We start from the raw sequence: 17,811 nt of genomic DNA on the forward strand, positions 1-17,811 counted from the left end.
AGTGACTTGGCTTATTTTTTTTTTTATTTTTTTTATAAGAATATATAATGAAATGTCATTATTGACCTCATGTTTACACAGTTGGTATAAATGCACAGATAGCATCCACAGAATGAATTTGTGCCCCTCAAGAAATTTCTAGCACTGTCATAGCAAATGACTCAGTTACAGCGACTCAATGTCTCCACCTAACGGCCAACAAAAGGAATTTCTCAAAGTACGTTGGACGCACATTTTCATTCTGCATCACAAGGTGCCACTGTTAGGTCATGAGAAGTTTAGTTGTGGTGTTATGCACGAATATGACCAGATATATTTAAAATAAACTGCGTCAGCATCACATTATGGAAATATAAATCATGAATACTTGCTACATAGAAAGAAATTGCGTCAATAAAGTGGAACATTTTGGAGCGAAACCTAAGAATACTTTTTCACTCTCTTTACCCCCTTTTCACAATCACAGAGGATTGTGCTTATCCCAGCATGCGCTGTGCAGAAGGCAGGACAATATCTAGACAGGTTACTTAAAGAATAACACAGACAGATTAGCCACATTTATACCATTATAGTCCATTTACAATTCCATGATCTGAAAGTAATTTCAGGTAATATTCCTGAGTAACATTGTCCGTTTCAGAAGCCAAAAAAGTCTCTCTGGTTCTTTAACAATGTGTTGAATTTTAAAAGCATTATATTATCAATTGTATCAAAAAAAATTCACCTGAAAAGTAATTGAAGCTGTCAAATAAATGCAGTGGAGTAGTTCATGTAGTATATTGGAAGTATAAAGTAGCATCAAATGGAAATATTCAAGTAAAGTACAAGTAGCCGATCTCAAAATTGTACTTAAATACAGAGGATGTAATTAGTCTCCACAATGGTTTCACACTATTTGCACTCCCACTGTGAATTACTTGGAATGATTACTGTTTTATTTGGATTTTATTTAGTCTACTTTTAGTCTGTTAAACCAAATGTTGTATTATCTGTGAGATAGGCATTACCCAGAGCTTGGCCTTGTGGACTGTTTCTCTACAAAAAACAACAACAACAAAAATAAAACATGTTGATGGTACTGTCATATAGTCAGACCCAACTTTATGTTTACGTTCTTTATTTCTACATAGGAAGCAAAATAAAAAAAAATATGATATTAAATTGACTTCATAAATGACCATATTACTTTTTCCCTGTGACACCTCAGGCGCTCCCCATTCTTTGATTGAGTCATTCATTCATTAAAGAGTCAGTCAGCAGTGTATTTAGACATCAGCACAGTGCAGGAGGCCCACAGTTCCTGGGGGCTTTAACTCCTGTAGCTCTGTCCCTGTCTGAGCTTCTAATTGCGACTATTGAGTTTGCTTATTTAAAATAGCCTGACTGCGACTCTTTTTTTTTTTTTTCTTTAGGATATGTGTACACCAGCCTGCTCAGCTCAGCCCTCACATAGTGACAGATATTTGTCAGCCGGAGCTGGGGGTAGGCTATCTCGGAAATAATCTGCCCACGCGTTAAGCTGCTTTATCCCCGCCAAGCCGCAGGCGGACAGACACTGCCTGCTGCAGCTCCGACATCAGTCAGAGGGAGGCCGGAATTAGAGGGGGAGAAAGAAAAAGTGACACAAGGCGCGGCGACAAGTTTGAGAAATCTTTCCAGGCTGCGAATCAGGAGGGTGTGCTCGTTTTGTCGGATACATGATTGGACTCCGACAGGAGGTCCTGAAGCTGAACCTGCTGCTGTGCGCTCAGTCTGGGAGGCAGGAGGGGTAAAACAAGTTCACAGTGGGAATTTAACCACAGCGAGAAGCTGGACACCGCGGTTTGGCATGGAAAGGACTGCACTTTGGATATTCCTGATAACAACTTGTGTGATTCCAGGTAAGATGCTTTGATTTTTATCAGCACCTGAATGTGACAGTGCTGCAGTGAATCCAGGTGAAGGATTGATTTCCTTGTATCAAATCTACAATAAAAAAAAAAAAGGAGATTAAGACTATTTGCAAACAAACAGACAATAAAAAAAAAACATTTCAGGAATGTGTATGTAATGTCTAACAGTCAGTATAAAAGGTTAATCCATCTGGGTCTGACAAAAATCAAGAGGTAATTGTTGAACCAAATAGAGTTCTGTTCATAACCCTCTGTACCCTGTGTTGTTGTGAGCATGGTAGTATAAACATGTTGTTTTTAGTTTATCCTAAAATTTAGATAAATAATGTTGTATTTATATGACGACTATACAGTGGCAATAGTGTCTTGTCTATTTTACACAAATGTTACATATCATATAGGAGACTAATCATCATCCTCATCATCTTTTTTAATAAAGTACAGGAAGAAAGTACAGCTATGAATACCAATTTACCACCAAATATATGTGGTTTATATATTGTGATTTATCACTTGATGATCAAACTACAACATGCCCATATTGATCTATGATCCATTCATTAGAATAACTTTTGGGTTTCCTGGTTGTGAACAATCTCGTTGAATGGTTATCATTGCTGCCAAATGCTATTTTCTGTTTTTCATGCCAGTGGCAACCCAAGTGTTTTTTTTTTTATCAATGGCCAGTGATCCTTAATCATTAGGCTAACTGAGTAAATCGTTAATTCATAAAGCGTTTTGAAGGGGTTCATGATGTATGTTAGATTAATGTTAGACATGAGAAAGTACATTTTTTGTTTCCAGAAATGCTTGTTGTTGCACTTTTGCTTCTTTCAGTGTGACTGTGACAATATGTCAACATCAAACTTTGCTCATCTGCACTTCTAAATCATTTGAACTACAATGAGCAATACTTAAGTCTCCAGTCAACTACACTTGCCCAGTATCAACAGGTGTGCTGCTGTAATCACACTGAAACGTGGTCGCCGCTGCAGATGGCATTTCCACATCTTGAAGTGTTGAGCGTGTGTGTTTGAATGCATGGTGTAATCAGACTAAGCTGGATCCAAACTCACAGCTATGCCAGCTGGGAGTTGTGGCAGCAGAATAGTGGTTGGGGGGGGGACGGTGGTACGCATATTACGTAATGACAAAAGTGATTGTGGCAGCATATGTATGTCCTGTGACATCTGCTGTGATTGCTTTTTTCACTCGGTCAGTGATAAACCTGGCTCTGCGAGTTGAGCAGTAATTTGTTGGTGTGCATACATGTGTGTATGTGCTATTAGGGAGTGTAAGGCTGCGCCATGTGTGTAGGATTGTCATGTTGAAGGACAGAGCAGTAGATTAGAGCAACACAGGGAGCAGAAGGGTGTAACAACATGACTGCTGCCAAGTCCCAGCCTACTGACTGTTGCTGCAGAGTATCTATCTTCTCCCGGCTGATGCCGACTCATAGCACCTCCGCAGGCCTGTCAGCTGCTGTAGGGTGCCACCTGGCTAATGTGAGAGCTGTCACAGCCAGTCAATGTGTTTTTCCTCTTTGCATAAAAGTTTGAAATCCTGCTCTGCAGAGAGGCACAGAAAGGGCTCACTGAGACCAACAGACAGACATCCTCCTGAATTTTAGCATAATCCACTGTCCACAGCTGGAACACGCAGACGCTACCCCACAGAAATAATCCAGCACAAACACACAACCCTTCTGCCCTCTCCCTCTTTTGTTTGCCTCTTTGGTGCGCCTCTTTCTCTCCAGAGAAAATCTGAAGCCCTCTCCGCCTCATTGTCTCTCCCTCAGCTGATATTCCTCCACAGACATTTTCCTCATCTCTCTCCATCTCGTCTCTCTCTTGGCTTCGTATTCTGCTCTCATGTCTCAAACATAGATGCAGCAGTCATCATAATCCTGTGAGCTGCCCGCTGAACACCGGCCAAGCGCACACTCCACGTTCCTGCAGTGCCACAGAGATTACACACCCACACAAACACAGAAATGCGTGGGTGTGTAACACACACACACACACAGACACACGTGTGCACTGAGATGCCAATCAAAAACAATGAGAGATTGTAATCAATTTAGGGGGGAAATGAGAGGAGAAATGAGAGTTTTTTTTTGTCCATTTCAATCTGGCAAAAATGAATAGGAGCGCACATAATTTGGTAAAGTGGATATCAAAAAGTCAGTTTTCATTGTTGGTTGAGATGCTGTTCTGTGCTGTCACGCTGGGCAATCTTTTGTTTCAAAACAATAAAATAGTACTACATTCACAGGCAGTAGAGCATCCGTCACTTTCAGGCTACCTGTAGCTACGCAAGGGGAAGGTCTGAGCAGTGTGTGCGTTTTTTGTGCGGGTCAGTAAGTCCTCGCTACACCACAGGATTTCCTGCATTGTATGTCACAAGGCCAAAGACACAAGCAGGGTGTGTAATCCCCTATCAATCACAGATTTGATGACCTAAAGATTAAACAGTTAATCTGTCTTCTTCTTGCTCTCGTGTGAGGTTATTATTTTCCTCTCATAGCCAAGTGAGTGAAGCTGAAGAAAGAAGTCGTCTGTTTTGTCAGTTCTGCGGGGAAATATGACATTTTATGGTCTTTAATAACAGCATCCCTGCAGACATTGACATCACGGATATTCTTATTCTTAGACACATACTTTTAAATACTTAAAAACACGACTTGTGACAGTTCAGTTAGTTCTTTGACTTTCTCTTCACAGTAATTTTCTAATAAATCAGTCCAAAAACTGTGGGTAATTAAACTGATGAGTTCACATCTATTTCAAAAGTGATGTTCAATTCACAGTAAACTAGCTGAAAACAACACCAATTTAACTTACAAATTCCCTTGTTAAACCATATTGTGTTCAGCATTAACAGACCTGTCCAGTTTGATTTTAACCAACTTTTTAAACAATACATTCATTTTTTTATGGCTGCTGTTTTAATGGGTTTACTTTAATCTCTATATATTTGTCACATTATGGTTTTAAATAGCCTTTCTAAGATTTTTAGGTAGAGCTGCAATAATTAGTTGATTCATTAATTAATCCATCTATCCTTTGAAAAAGTTCACTGGTAGAGAGTATGAGCAAATATTTAAACTTTAAGGAATATTTTCTATTCAACATCCTACAATAACACCTGTCACTGCCTCCTTATCACATACAATAAAATGTTCAAATTAGATCATCACATAATGAAGAAGAAAGATGGAGGATATCCACTCAGGATGTAAATAAAATCTGTTGCGTTGCTCATGCTCATGCCACATTCAAGTCTGAAACAATATTGCTATTGTTTTGTTTCGTTCCCATGCTTGTCTCTTGCTTGTGCACTGCTGTTTACGGATCATTGTCCTGTGTACTGGTGAGGTCATTTCCCATACTCTAAACAAAAGATGAATGGGAGTGGAGGTGGAGGCAGTGGAAGAGAAGAAGGTCAGAGAAATGTGGGGCAAAAGAGATATAAAACTGTGTGTGTGTGTGTGTGTGTGTGTGTGTGTGTGTGTGTGTGTGTGTGTGTGTGTGTGTGTGTGTGTGTGTGTGTGTGTGTGTGTGTGTGTGTGTGTGTGTGTGTGTGTGTGTGTGTGTGTATGTGTCAGAAAGGTAGACTGTCTGTTGGTTGTGGCCTCACCTTAAGCCCCTAATCAGCTCAGCAAAAAGCTCAGTGGAGAGGATTCAGTTGTATGTCTTAAGAAGAAAAATCACACTCAAGTGAAAGGTATTGAAACGACGGGTAGAAATCATAGTGATACTTTTCTGTATGACTGAACATATTATATATATTCTCATCTTAACCAGATCTGATCGGTGGCTAAAACACGTATATCTGGTGATGAATGTGAAGCCAAACAGCCATTAATGGACCACAGATTTCACCCCAGAAGACATAATTTAAAGGAATAGTTTGACTAGCTTAGTGTAAAGACTAGAAACAGTAAGAAACAGCCAGCCTGACTCAGTCCAAATGTAACAAATCTTACTCCCAGTACTTCTAAAACCTATTGTACAGATATTATCATTCTTTTCCAAAATGCCTGCTCTACAACTTTACCAGATGTTACCTTACATTTCATTCATCAGAGGTACAATTAGTGAGCCTCATACTGAACACTGTCAAGATCAAATTTCTTGTCAACAGCTCAAAATTAAACCAAACAAATGAAAGTGTTTATGAGAAAACAACATTTCAAACACCTTCAAATCAGTGTTGTATTGTGGAGCTGCAAATGTTTCATCTAAACAACCTCTTTGTTTCTGATGTTGATTTTCTGCCAGTTATATTCACATTCTGTGGATTTGACATGTTTTCATGGAATCGGTTATATTCACTGGTATAATTTTGGTCAAATTAAAGTCAAAAGTCAAAGTCAACTTTATTGTCAATTCACCATACATACAAGACATACAGAGAGATCGAAATATTGTTTCTCACAGTCCCACGGTGTGCAAAAATAAAAATATAAAACAAGAAAAGTATAAATATGTAACAATAAAAACAGACAACAACCACAGTGACGCTTGACTGCAATGTAGTGCAAATGCGGGTCAATAGCGCAAAGATTGTACCTGAGTCTATTTTTATAAAGTGCTGGAGCTGGATATGGGTGTGCTTGTGCGATGAAGGGAGAGGGGTAAAGGGTGGGGGACAATGTTCAGACTTTAGGGGGCAAAGGGGAGCGAGTGGAGAAATTTCAGCATGGAACAAAACAGTATGGATGATAGAGAAATTCTGAAAACATATCTGAGTTCAGCGTACCTGTTCATCAGGGTTTTTTTTGTTGCATGGAACCAAATCTCTGTTAATCTGTGTCATTATCGCAAATACACAAAACAGCTCTCAGTTAAATTCTTAGTCTAACAACAATCATTGTTATGGCATAATCAAGGTCCTACATATACAACAGACACATATGAAGCATTTAGTAAATATTAGAAAAGCATTTTAAATGTTAATTTTGACAACATTAATAGCGATGAAATAGTTAAACTACTAAAGTACTACTACTTTAAATGATGGAGGCTCAAAAGCACTCACGCATAAACACATATTTAAATGGTTGAATCAATATTTTCGCAAAACCACTTTGTAATGGTGACTTGTCCCTATGTAGCAGCAAATGGACCATGGAGTCTCTGATACAGATGCAGTTTAATATCCTAAATGCTGTAATCTACTCCCACTGCTGGCCCTCTTCCCTCCCGGTGACCTATGCATTTATTAAGTGGGCATGTCAGGTAGTGAACTGTTGCTCGAACACAAAACTATTAAATTTATTAATATAACAAAACACATACAGTATGGCTCAGGTTGCAATTGATCACGGGATGATGTTAGTCATATTTTCCTGACTGATGTCAGCAGTGCAGCTAAGTCCCTCTAAGGTCTATCCCTGCTTTTGCGTGACTGTTTGCAAACATGCCCAAAAGCATATTAAATGCTTTTTATCTAGATATACATCAAATGACATGACCAAACAAATCTATCAAAGTACTGAATTAATACACTCTCTCTTATCCTAATTTAATTGGGGCTTTGTTTTCGTGTTTTGATCTCTCAAATGATTGGAAACCAGTTAAGCACTTGCATGCTGTGCCTTGTCTTAGTGAATATATGCTTATGTTTAATAAATCAATGTTTAGCATCTAATATCAATCCAACATTAGCTCCAATTAAATTCGTGTCTATTTTGAATGAAATACTGATTTGACAGCTCAGTAAAATCATCAACATTTTCTCTCAAGTTTTGTAGGTCTTAGCAGGGTGGTATTCAAGCACCACAGAAACAATATTGTCATATTGCATTCTACTGTACGCTTAATGTAGTCAAAGTAAAATAATAAAATTACCTTTTATTAATTGTAATTTATACAATATTGTGAGAAAAATGCTGATTTCTACTGGTGATTGACCACTTGTAGGATATAGGAACTTTATGTCTGTTCAGTAAAGATTTAAAAGGGCAGTATGTCGCATTCAGTGGTATTTAGCAACGATGTTGAAAATTGCAGCCAACTCTCTTGTCTCATTCCCTTCTATAAGTATGTGAGAGAATCGTTAGTGGCCACAAAACTCATGAAAAATGTGAAGGTCCCTCTCTAGATCAGTGTTTGGTTTGTTCCTTCTGGGCTACTGTAGAAACATGGCAGTACAAATGGGCTCCATAGAAAGGGACCCAACGTGCTCATTCGAAGGTAACACAAATGATTCTGCTACGTTCAGACTGTCCACTTGTCCACCATGTTGTATGCTATATAGTGGACGAGTGGACAATCCGAACGCAGTATCAGTTTCCGGTGATAACAAAATAATGAATACATAATAATTATTATATTCCATCTCTCCCAAACAGTCCCCCTAAATCCAACACAATGGTCATTTCATTGATTGTAATTATTACATCAAATCAAACTTTTTACTTTAATAAATAATATAATATTTTCCCTAAATGTAAATGGGAATGTATTCTAATGGAATGTTAGTGTAAACTAAAAGAATTTAAAAAAAAAAATAATCCAAAAAGTAAGCCTATTTCACAGAGTGTTGTTAGTGTTGCACTTTTATGGGATTGTCTGACTCCTGATGGGCAGTTTAAAAAAATGAAATAAAAAAAAATAATCTTTTTTTATTTGTCTTCTTTGTAATTTCTGGTACCCACATTGATGCTATTAGTAGTTGATGTAGGAAGCTGGTTGCCTCAAAGAGACGAGGAGCAGGCTATAGATGTCAATTGAGCTCACTTCTTTTTACCTCCACACGTCTAGTTTTGTTTCATTTCAGACTTGTAGTTTTTCACCCCATCCGACACTAACTCACCACCAGACATCGCACAGCTCACTGTTGAACCATAAAGGAATTCATACGACCTTTTTTCACGTATGCAGTAGTAAGTTATCTGGAGTTATCTAGTCTTACTGGGCTGATTAGGGTTATGGGTACAAAAATTTGCTTCGGTAAATATAACCATCTTTTTAACTTTTGAAACTCATTGTGCTCATGATCAAACGAAACCAACGTTGACTGTTGGTATGAAAAGGTCACTTAAAAAACATAATATTAAGTTGTTTTAGAGCATTATCTATGCAGTGCAGTGTTGTGGATTTCCTTCTGTGTCTCAACTTTTACAAATTATCCGCTTCTAGTTAAATACGAACCAAAACAAAGTCAGAGGAATGGACAGGCTACTTCTGTGTCACATTATCGTTAAGATAACAGAGAATACAAAATACTAATCTGATGTGTGAAGGCCTTAAATTCAGATAGCAGAAAGTATTTCTTGCTCCATATTCTTCTAAACCTTTTCCTCTTTTCCTCTTAGAGGGCTGTGATATTGTGGATCCGTCAACATTTCCACTCAAATTGGTCTAACTTTGAAATATTCCTGGGTCATCTCCATAGCGGTTGCCAGGAAAACACCTAATTATCTGAACCACTTGTTTGTATCAAGAATGTCACTGCCTGAACCCTCAGACACCACTGTGCCGGTCTCTCTATAACCTTGGAAGATCATATATTTGTTTTATCAGGCCTTCAGGAACCTTCAGGTCAAAATTATCTCCTCTTATCTATCGCTCTGTGCACATTATGATTTCATGTACAATTTCTATCTAACTACAGTACGTTTTATTGAATACATATCAGACCAAATACTGATTACATGAGTGTCACAGTTTCCTTCAACAGCAGTTTTGAAACTTTTTAACACACAACACTGCATGAGGTAAAGTCCTGTGTATCTGTAATGTATTACAAAAGTACATAATCTCGATACGTTTCAGTACTGAAATAAAGTCTCGTCAAACCTTTCTAAATGGCACCGCAAGTAACTCATGTTCAAGTTTTGTGTATCGTGACCCTACAAGAACTTTGCACAGTTCTGGAGGAAGCTTCCACACAGTCTTATAGAAGTCTTCGGATTCCAAAATACGGTTTTCAGATCAAAGTGTGCTGAACAAGAGGACCATGTGATGATGAAGGGCTTCAGTTTTTCTGACTGTGGTGACAGCCTGGGGTGTTTTTGATCGTTGCTTCTGTGATATGAAAGTAAACTGGAACACTAATGGACTGATCAATAATCCCCAATTAACTGCAGGATGAAACATGAATGATGGCACCTCATTATATTTGTATATCACCCCTGGGTGTATACTGCATTCTCTCTGTCTGATCCAGCATCAGGAATTTTGAGCTGTCTGGTTTGTGGTTATAAATGTTTGACAAAATTACTTTTTGTGTGTATCTGTCTGTGTGTGTGTGTGTGTGTGTGTGTGTGTGTGTGTGTGTGTGTGTGTGTGTGTGTGTGTGTGTGTGTGTGTGTGTGTGTGTGTGTGTGTGTGTGTGTGTGTGTGTGTGTGTGTGTGTGTGTGTGTGTGTGTGTGCGTATCACTCATAACCAGCTGTACGGGCTTTTTTACTTTTTCGTGGCTGCTATTTATTTTATTCTTTGTGAACCTTCCAGATTAAATACGATGTTACATCATTTTTCTGGCAGACACTAGTAAACACACGTGATTCATGTGCACTCAGAAAGTGGCTGTGTCTCTGCTGTGGATTTATTAAAGGGGATCAGTAAGTCAGTGGGAACGGTAGCCACACAAATCGTGCTTATTTATACCTCCCTGTAATCCGCAACCTTCGATCACAGCTCACCTCCTACGCTGCTAAAATGCATCACCTCTGACAGCTCAGCTCACTTCATCTGATGAAGATGAAGTGCTGACTATGAACAATTTAAAGCATGCTAGTCTGATGCTGCCAGCATGTGTGCATTTGTGTGTGATTGTGTGCCTGGGATTGGTGAAAGTGTTTTTATGTCTATAACTCTTCTGTTTCTCCTCTAGGGATAAATGGACAGACTGTGGAAATGGATGATGGGAAGTCGGGGTATGTTGGCTCAAAGGTGGATCTCCGCTGTCGGTTTATCAACAGCTCCCCACCTGTCAAAATCTCCCAGGTATTGTCCACCAGAATATGTGGGATACACTAAATGAATACAGATTAAAATCACAAATTTTACTCAAAATTTCAGATAATCAGCACAAACACAACTTTGAGGAGCCTAAATTTAGAAAGGAAAACCTCTGCAAATGGCACTTCAGAGATGTTACAGGAAATAAAAACAGGTTCAACTTTATGTGCAATATAAATTCTTACTAATTTAGAAAGAGTGCATAAAAATGTTGTAACGTGTGTGCAGAATTGGTTGACTAGTTTTGCAATCAATTTTAACTATCACTGTTTCATCCTCTTTTAATTGACTTCACAACACATATGGTTTATATGAATTTATAAAAATAAATACATATAAAGACAGCAAAAGATACTGATCTTTCTGACCATTTCCACTGAAGTGTTGTCAGGATATACATTAATTCTTAACAAGAATATAACACTGCAAGTTTTGGAAGCTTTCTGCCCTTTAGCTATATTGGTCATCTGTGGGGAAGACCATCTAAAAATCTGCGGTTGTCTTTGAAAGCTTGCTTTAGTTATTATTCATACAAAATATTTGTAGTTAATGGGATAAAACCCCCAGAATCATTTGGCATAATCGTATAATTGCATGCATCAGTAATAACCTGTGGGCAGAATATGGATGTACCATATCACATTCATCTATATTGTTTTGTATTGTTGTGAGTCAGGTGTCTTTGGCTCTGCTGAGACCTTACACACATAAAACAGTACTACACACACCCCATGTCAGACGTCCTTTTTTCCCCATCATTAATCGCTTCCACTTCATTTGTCCTTTTTTCTAAAGGTAACATGGCAGAAACTGGTGAACGGCACAAAGCAGAATGTTGCCATCGCAAATCCGTCCCTGGGTGTGTCCGTGGCTCCGCCCTACAGGGACCGCGTCACCTTCAAGAACGCAGCAGTGAGGCGACGAACTCCGACTCTCGAAGACACTACCATCACCTTCTCCTCGCTCCGCCTCAATGATGAGGCCACCTACATCTGTGAATACACCACATTCCCCGCAGGGAACCGAGAGAACACAGTAAACCTCACTGTTTACGGTAAGGGAGACGATACGAGAATATTAAATGTGGAATTACAGGTTTAATCAAATTAATGGGGGAGATTGGTAAAAAAGAAAATTTGAAGACAAAAAAAAACCCAAACTAACTATTTATGTTCATGTTAACTGTAAGATCAAAATGACACATCTTACCTGTTAGCAGCAGTTTGGATAGACATTATACTATATTATCATGCTTTGAAAATAATCAGCTAATTGCTTTTATTCATTTGTATTCCCTCAGTTCGCCCAACAACTCAGATGAGTCTGTCCACGCCGACACTGGTGGCTCGTTCATCCAATGTGAAGACCCCAGTGGCCACCTGCATCTCTGCCAATGGCAAGCCACCTGGAACCATCAGGTGCGTGATTTGAATTCACCTTCCCTTTTAAAACATACTTTGAAAAATGTTAAGTTCAGGCAAATACCTTACTGTCACCAATAAAACTTCTCTTTCCCGTCTGAATGCTCTGCTCCTTTTGTCTTATTCTTCTTGTATATCCACCTCCGGTACCCGCCATAAATTAAACCTTTGCTGGATGTTTACTGTACACACGTATCAATGTACTATGTCCGGGTTGTGACACTAATTTTCTGTTGATGTGAGCAGGTGGGAGACGAGGGTCCCTGGAGAAGTGACCACCCGTGAGTACAGAAACTCGGACGGGACATTCACTGTTCAGAGTGACTACATTTTGGTGCCCAGCAGAGAAACACACAGGGAGACTCTCACCTGTGTCACCATCTACAACGAGGAGGTCTACACTGACAGCGTCACCCTCGATATTCAGTGTAAGTCTTTCTCATACTGAAAGAGCACATAACAGTAAGATCAATGAAGTACAACGCAATACCATTATAAGCTAAAACAAAATTATTTGCATGCGTGCACCAGATGAGCCAGATGTTTTGGTGGACGGGTTTGATGGAAACTGGTATCTGAACCGAGAGAACGTCCAGCTGAGCTGCCAAGCCGATGCCAACCCAGCCGTCTCTCTCTATCAGTGGAGACTGTGAGTACAGAGTTGTTTGCATTTTACACAGATGAACTGTCTCTTACTCTGAGAACATGTGCAGAGAAGTGCAGACCACGTCCATTTCCTTCATCAGAGTTGTGTCAGAGGCTGTTTCCAGCTCTGTTTTGTACAATATATTGATCAACATGAGACTGATAAATACCCATACTTAGGAAAAGTGCAAGAAAAGACAAGGGATGTAGCGCTATTTGTTCAAGTATCAGACCACACCAATTGTGGATCATTTCTAAGGTTGTGTAAGTGCTGTTCCTACGGTGGCAAGTTTACATACAATAGTCAATAATATATACAGTATTTCAACCACTTTTGTTTGATAAAGTTCACAATATAACTTTGCTACTTTCAATGGTTGTTCTTTATTACACATCTAAAGTGTTATTGTCTCATTTCAGTCACAACACAATCCTGCTAATTTAAGAATAAAAGCCTTGTTAAGAAATGAAGGGTTTCTGTGTACTGAAACGTTAGAGGAATTTTATTTTGAAACAGATACAGGAAGTGTTCAGTTTCTATGTACAGTGTAATGTAGTATCTTTAAAAATCAGAATATGACATGTCAATCAACCTCTGTATTCAAATACAGTTTTTCATCGTAACTCATCAATGGGCAAAAGGTTAATACCCATTTGTCTATAACACTAAAATAATTCAGAATCTATTCAGTCTGATTATTCTGACTACTTCTTTCAAAACAGTGTCTTTAAATCACCTGCATCACCTATCATTTACAAATAACCAAACTAATTTCATTGTTCTTATACATTTAAACTTAATTTGTGCATTTCACAACCACATTTCCAATAGTTCTCAAAGAGAGTTATTGACTGATTGTTATATTTGAGATATGGAGCCCTGAGCAGCTTCAAACATTGCTCAGATAAAGCCAAGACGCCAAATCCATTTGGCTACTTAAAAAATATGATAAAAACTGATTCCTGTTCCTTGGGTATATTAAAAAGTCTATCCTTCTCACTCACTTTCTTTTTTGTATTGTTTCTGTTCAGCTGTATTTGATTGGTGTTGTTGGCCTACTTTTATGTCCAAAGTTTGATGAAAAACATCCTTAGTTTAACAACATCTGTGCATTTCTTATTTAAGTTTTGTTGTGTATTTATTCTGCAGGATCAATGGCTCTATACCAAGTAATGCTGTGATCCAAGACAACGTCCTCACCTTGAAAGGGCCGGTCACATACGACCTGCAAGGAACCTATGTGTGTGATGCGACCAACAGCATTGGGACGCGATCAGGCTCTGTGGAGGTCAGCATTATAGGTATGGTTCACTGCGATCACCTGACATTTAATATTACTACTTCTGCCACTGCTAATACTACTAAAAAATAATATATTTTAGTAATCTTTTTAATAACCTCAGCAACAAGAAATAATCTGTTTCACTCACTTTGTCCTGCACTGTACATCAAATTTTTTTTTTAATGCAAGTCAGTTATTGGAACTCCAAGCTTCTGTAAACAATGAACGTGTTTCTTTACGTTTTTATTGATGTTGATTTTGTTGTTTGTGTTTTCCCTGTAGATAAGCCACTACCACAGATCGCAACAAGTGATGTCATCAGTGTTGTCGCCTTATTATTGGCTGCTGGCGTGCTAATGGGCATTACCATCACAGTCCTGGTGCTGAAAATAAGAAGTAGAAAAGACAACTCCTCGTACGTAGTCAGTCCATTATCTCTCCTTTCCTTTACTTCACATGTTTGTCTGTCCCGATGGGGTTTATATGCTTTTTAAATACATCTTTTAATCTCTTTTCTCTTTGATCAGAAAAGACTCTCCGTCCAAAAAACTGTCTCAACCGATAAGGAAAAGGCCAGGAGATGACATCCAGGTAACCTATGTACTGGGTTTGGAATTCATTTATTACATATTTAGAGATTTTGTAAAAAAAAAAAAAAAAAGATTATATATTTTTTTAGGAGAATTTGTGTTTTCAGTCAGTAAAGTCACAGTATACTAAGATTGGTGCTTTCAATAATTCTGGCTGATTAGACCTTTACTTGGGGTAGAGATGGCTCCTTTATTCTCAAACAATCTGTACACGTCCACACAGTCCCAAGAAGCAGCTAAATCAGGTTGGGTAACTAATGCTACAAACAACCACTCATGTTCATAATTACTGCTTGAATTAACAGGCTTTAAAAAAGGTTATTAATAGGATAACTATAACAGCATTATGTGCATTTATTGTACAAAGCTCTTATTGGAGATTAATCTGGATTAATCTGGATCATCTTAGTACGTCTGTACTGTTACCTACAATGTATAAGAATGCATGTACTGTATGTAAGGACCTTCTCTTCTCTTCCATCTATTTTATTACAAATCATAGACATAACAAATACATCTTGAAAGCAGTGTCTATGTTGAGTGCGACAGCGTGTAATAGATGCTCTCTGGGGTTTCAGATCCACCCCTCGCTCCTCCCCAGCTTGCCCATATATGGTTACTTCTTCTGGCTCCGAGAAACATGGCAATGGCCAAAAGGCTGAACTCAAAGCCTCAAAATGACCAATGGGTGACGTCATAGTGGCTACCTGGTTTTAGAGTACGTGTTGATTCTACATCTTTGAAACATGTGTCTCATTTCTTCACAGCATTCAGGACGGTTTTATGAAGAGCTTCCAAACACAGCAGACTATGTGAGCTACAGACTGGCCTGTAACAAGGAGGACTACCCAGAGCCCTACTCCCCTCCAATCAACCCTCCTCTCTCATTTCTGCCACAACACCCCTACCACTCCTCACAACCGACGACCACGACGAGCAGCAGCAGCAGCACCCCCACACCCAGAAACACCTTCTCTCCTCCTTCACACACCATGGCCATCTTTAAATACCCCTCTGTGCCAGGTCTGTCCTCTCCTCCCCCAGGAGTGGCACCATACACTTTTCCCAAAGAGCAGTACGTCTGAGGTGAGACCTCGTTACACACTCAAACCTCTCCAGTAAAGTGGAAATGACATGATTCATACCCAAACGTTTCCTAAGAGGAGGATGGAAAAACATATGTAACCCCAGCTGGACTATCGAGCAGTGTCTCTGCACTATCTGCACCACTGTGGACAGCTCTGGATGTTCACGGACAATGCAACTTTTGTTGTTGGACTGGGCATTAAGTACAATTTTGAAAAAAATTATCTCTTTTGTTCTCTTTTATTGTTATCTATTCTTTGAAAAGGGAAGGTTGTCAATCATGTGCAAGTTTTAGGTTAGAGGGGAGTCAAAGGTGATTTGACTTTCATTTGAAAAAAAATATATTGGCATGGATGTATCACATTTGGTTACATAAAACTGAATTAATGGATTATCTGTTGTTGTCGCTGATCTATGACATAATTTTGTATAAAAGAAGAAAACAAACTGAAAAAAAAAAATTCAATTTCAAACTTTATCTCCTCTCTGTTGTATGTCCTCTCTCTATCCTGTCTTGTACACACTGACAATCCTTTTTACTGAGAAACAGCAAATGTTACCTTTTGGTTTTACCTCCTGGTTTAATGTAATACTTCTGCTGTCCTTGTATTTTGTATAATTAAGACATTTTGTTGATTTATGAAATTGATGTTTTTATTTGTGGTATCTGTGGGTTTTAGTATTCATTGACACTGGTTGTTGAATGAACTATACATTTTTAGCATTTAAATAAAAATGTTCATGTAAACTTGTAAATACAGTGACTGGAAGCCACGAGCCATGCGCTCTAATCTGTCTTTACCATAAATAGGTATTTTATTCAGTAAGCATGTTTACTATGCCCTTTGTGCATTGATGAAATCCATAACAATGCATTTCCAACTCCCTGAGCAAACTAGTAGCTATAAATCCACAGCATCTGGCTCACATGAGGACTTCACTGACTTTTAAGCCTCAACGTTTTGCTTTAGCTTCAGCAACCAGCTCAGCTTGCCTGAATTTACAGTTCACTTACAGTGTGTTTATTATCAGTCACTATCAGGAGCCTGGTGCTGCTGCAAGTGGATGTAAAAGTTTGTTGGTTATTGTTTTCTACTTTCTTTCACTGACTGAATACTGTTCAGATTTACCATTGGGTTCTCAAAGAAACAGTAAATGCATGTCTAATACTGCACCTGAAAAAGGCTTAGAAGAGAATTGCCACCTGACGGTCAGAGACTGAAACACTGGAAAGATAAGCTAGCTTTGAATTACATTGTTATGGCTTTTTAAGTGATTTACAGCAGGCTTCCAACTGGATTCCAGTGATAAGATGGTTTCAGCTCTAATCATTTTAAATTTTATCTTTGTTTACATTTATTTAACTTCCTGAGTTGCTTTTATATCGATATCAAAGTTTATCTAAAACCTTCCATGGGCCTTGGCCTCTGCTTGAGATGTGCTGTATTTCAGCCTTCATCCCTGCCAAATGAGGGAAACTGATCTCTGCCCTGCATTCATTGATGACAAACATCTCACATTACATACTCATGGCTCCACTAAACAGTCCCTCCTCCTCTTTCTCATGTATGAAAGAATAAATGTATCCCTCATGTTAAGAGTTTTCACAGAATAACAACAACTCACCCAGAGATTGGGCCTACATGCAGGACCAGGATGAGCTGGACACTGCCATTTTACATCTGTAGATGTTGGCATGGAGAGTGCCGAGGTAACAGCATGTTACGAGGAAACACTGCCAGATTTCTAAATCTATATTAATCCTAATCCCATCAGTAGAGTTTACTTTGTCCCCTCAGTCCCTCCCATGACCTTTGAAATTAGAATCTGGAGCCTTTAATTTTACAACTTGCCCGAGATGAGTAGCAATATGGAAACTCTGTCTGATCTCACTGTGAATACATACATGTTTTTGCTCAA

General features: G+C 38.7%; 1 protein-coding gene across 1 annotated transcript; it reads left to right on the top strand.

Moving 5' to 3' along the window:
* Positions 1-1,526: 1,526 nt before the first annotated feature.
* On the top strand, positions 1,527-16,639 carry nectin1a (nectin cell adhesion molecule 1a). The gene is made up of 10 exons (XM_069722689.1): positions 1,527-1,880; positions 10,739-10,851; positions 11,662-11,920; positions 12,167-12,284; positions 12,534-12,715; positions 12,819-12,936; positions 14,083-14,234; positions 14,498-14,630; positions 14,743-14,806; positions 15,573-16,639. Exons 1-10 carry the CDS (start codon positions 1,829-1,831, stop codon positions 15,888-15,890), a joined length of 1,509 nt encoding a protein of 502 aa, XP_069578790.1. The 5' UTR covers positions 1,527-1,828; the 3' UTR covers positions 15,891-16,639.
* The last annotated feature ends 1,172 nt before the right edge of the window (positions 16,640-17,811 follow it).

This window comes from Brachyistius frenatus, unplaced genomic scaffold (assembly GCF_029030835.1).
Source record: "Brachyistius frenatus isolate BFR_SWC_R1_liver_20210118 unplaced genomic scaffold, ASM2903083v1 Contig_5, whole genome shotgun sequence".
NCBI lineage: Eukaryota > Metazoa > Chordata > Actinopteri > Embiotocidae > Brachyistius > Brachyistius frenatus.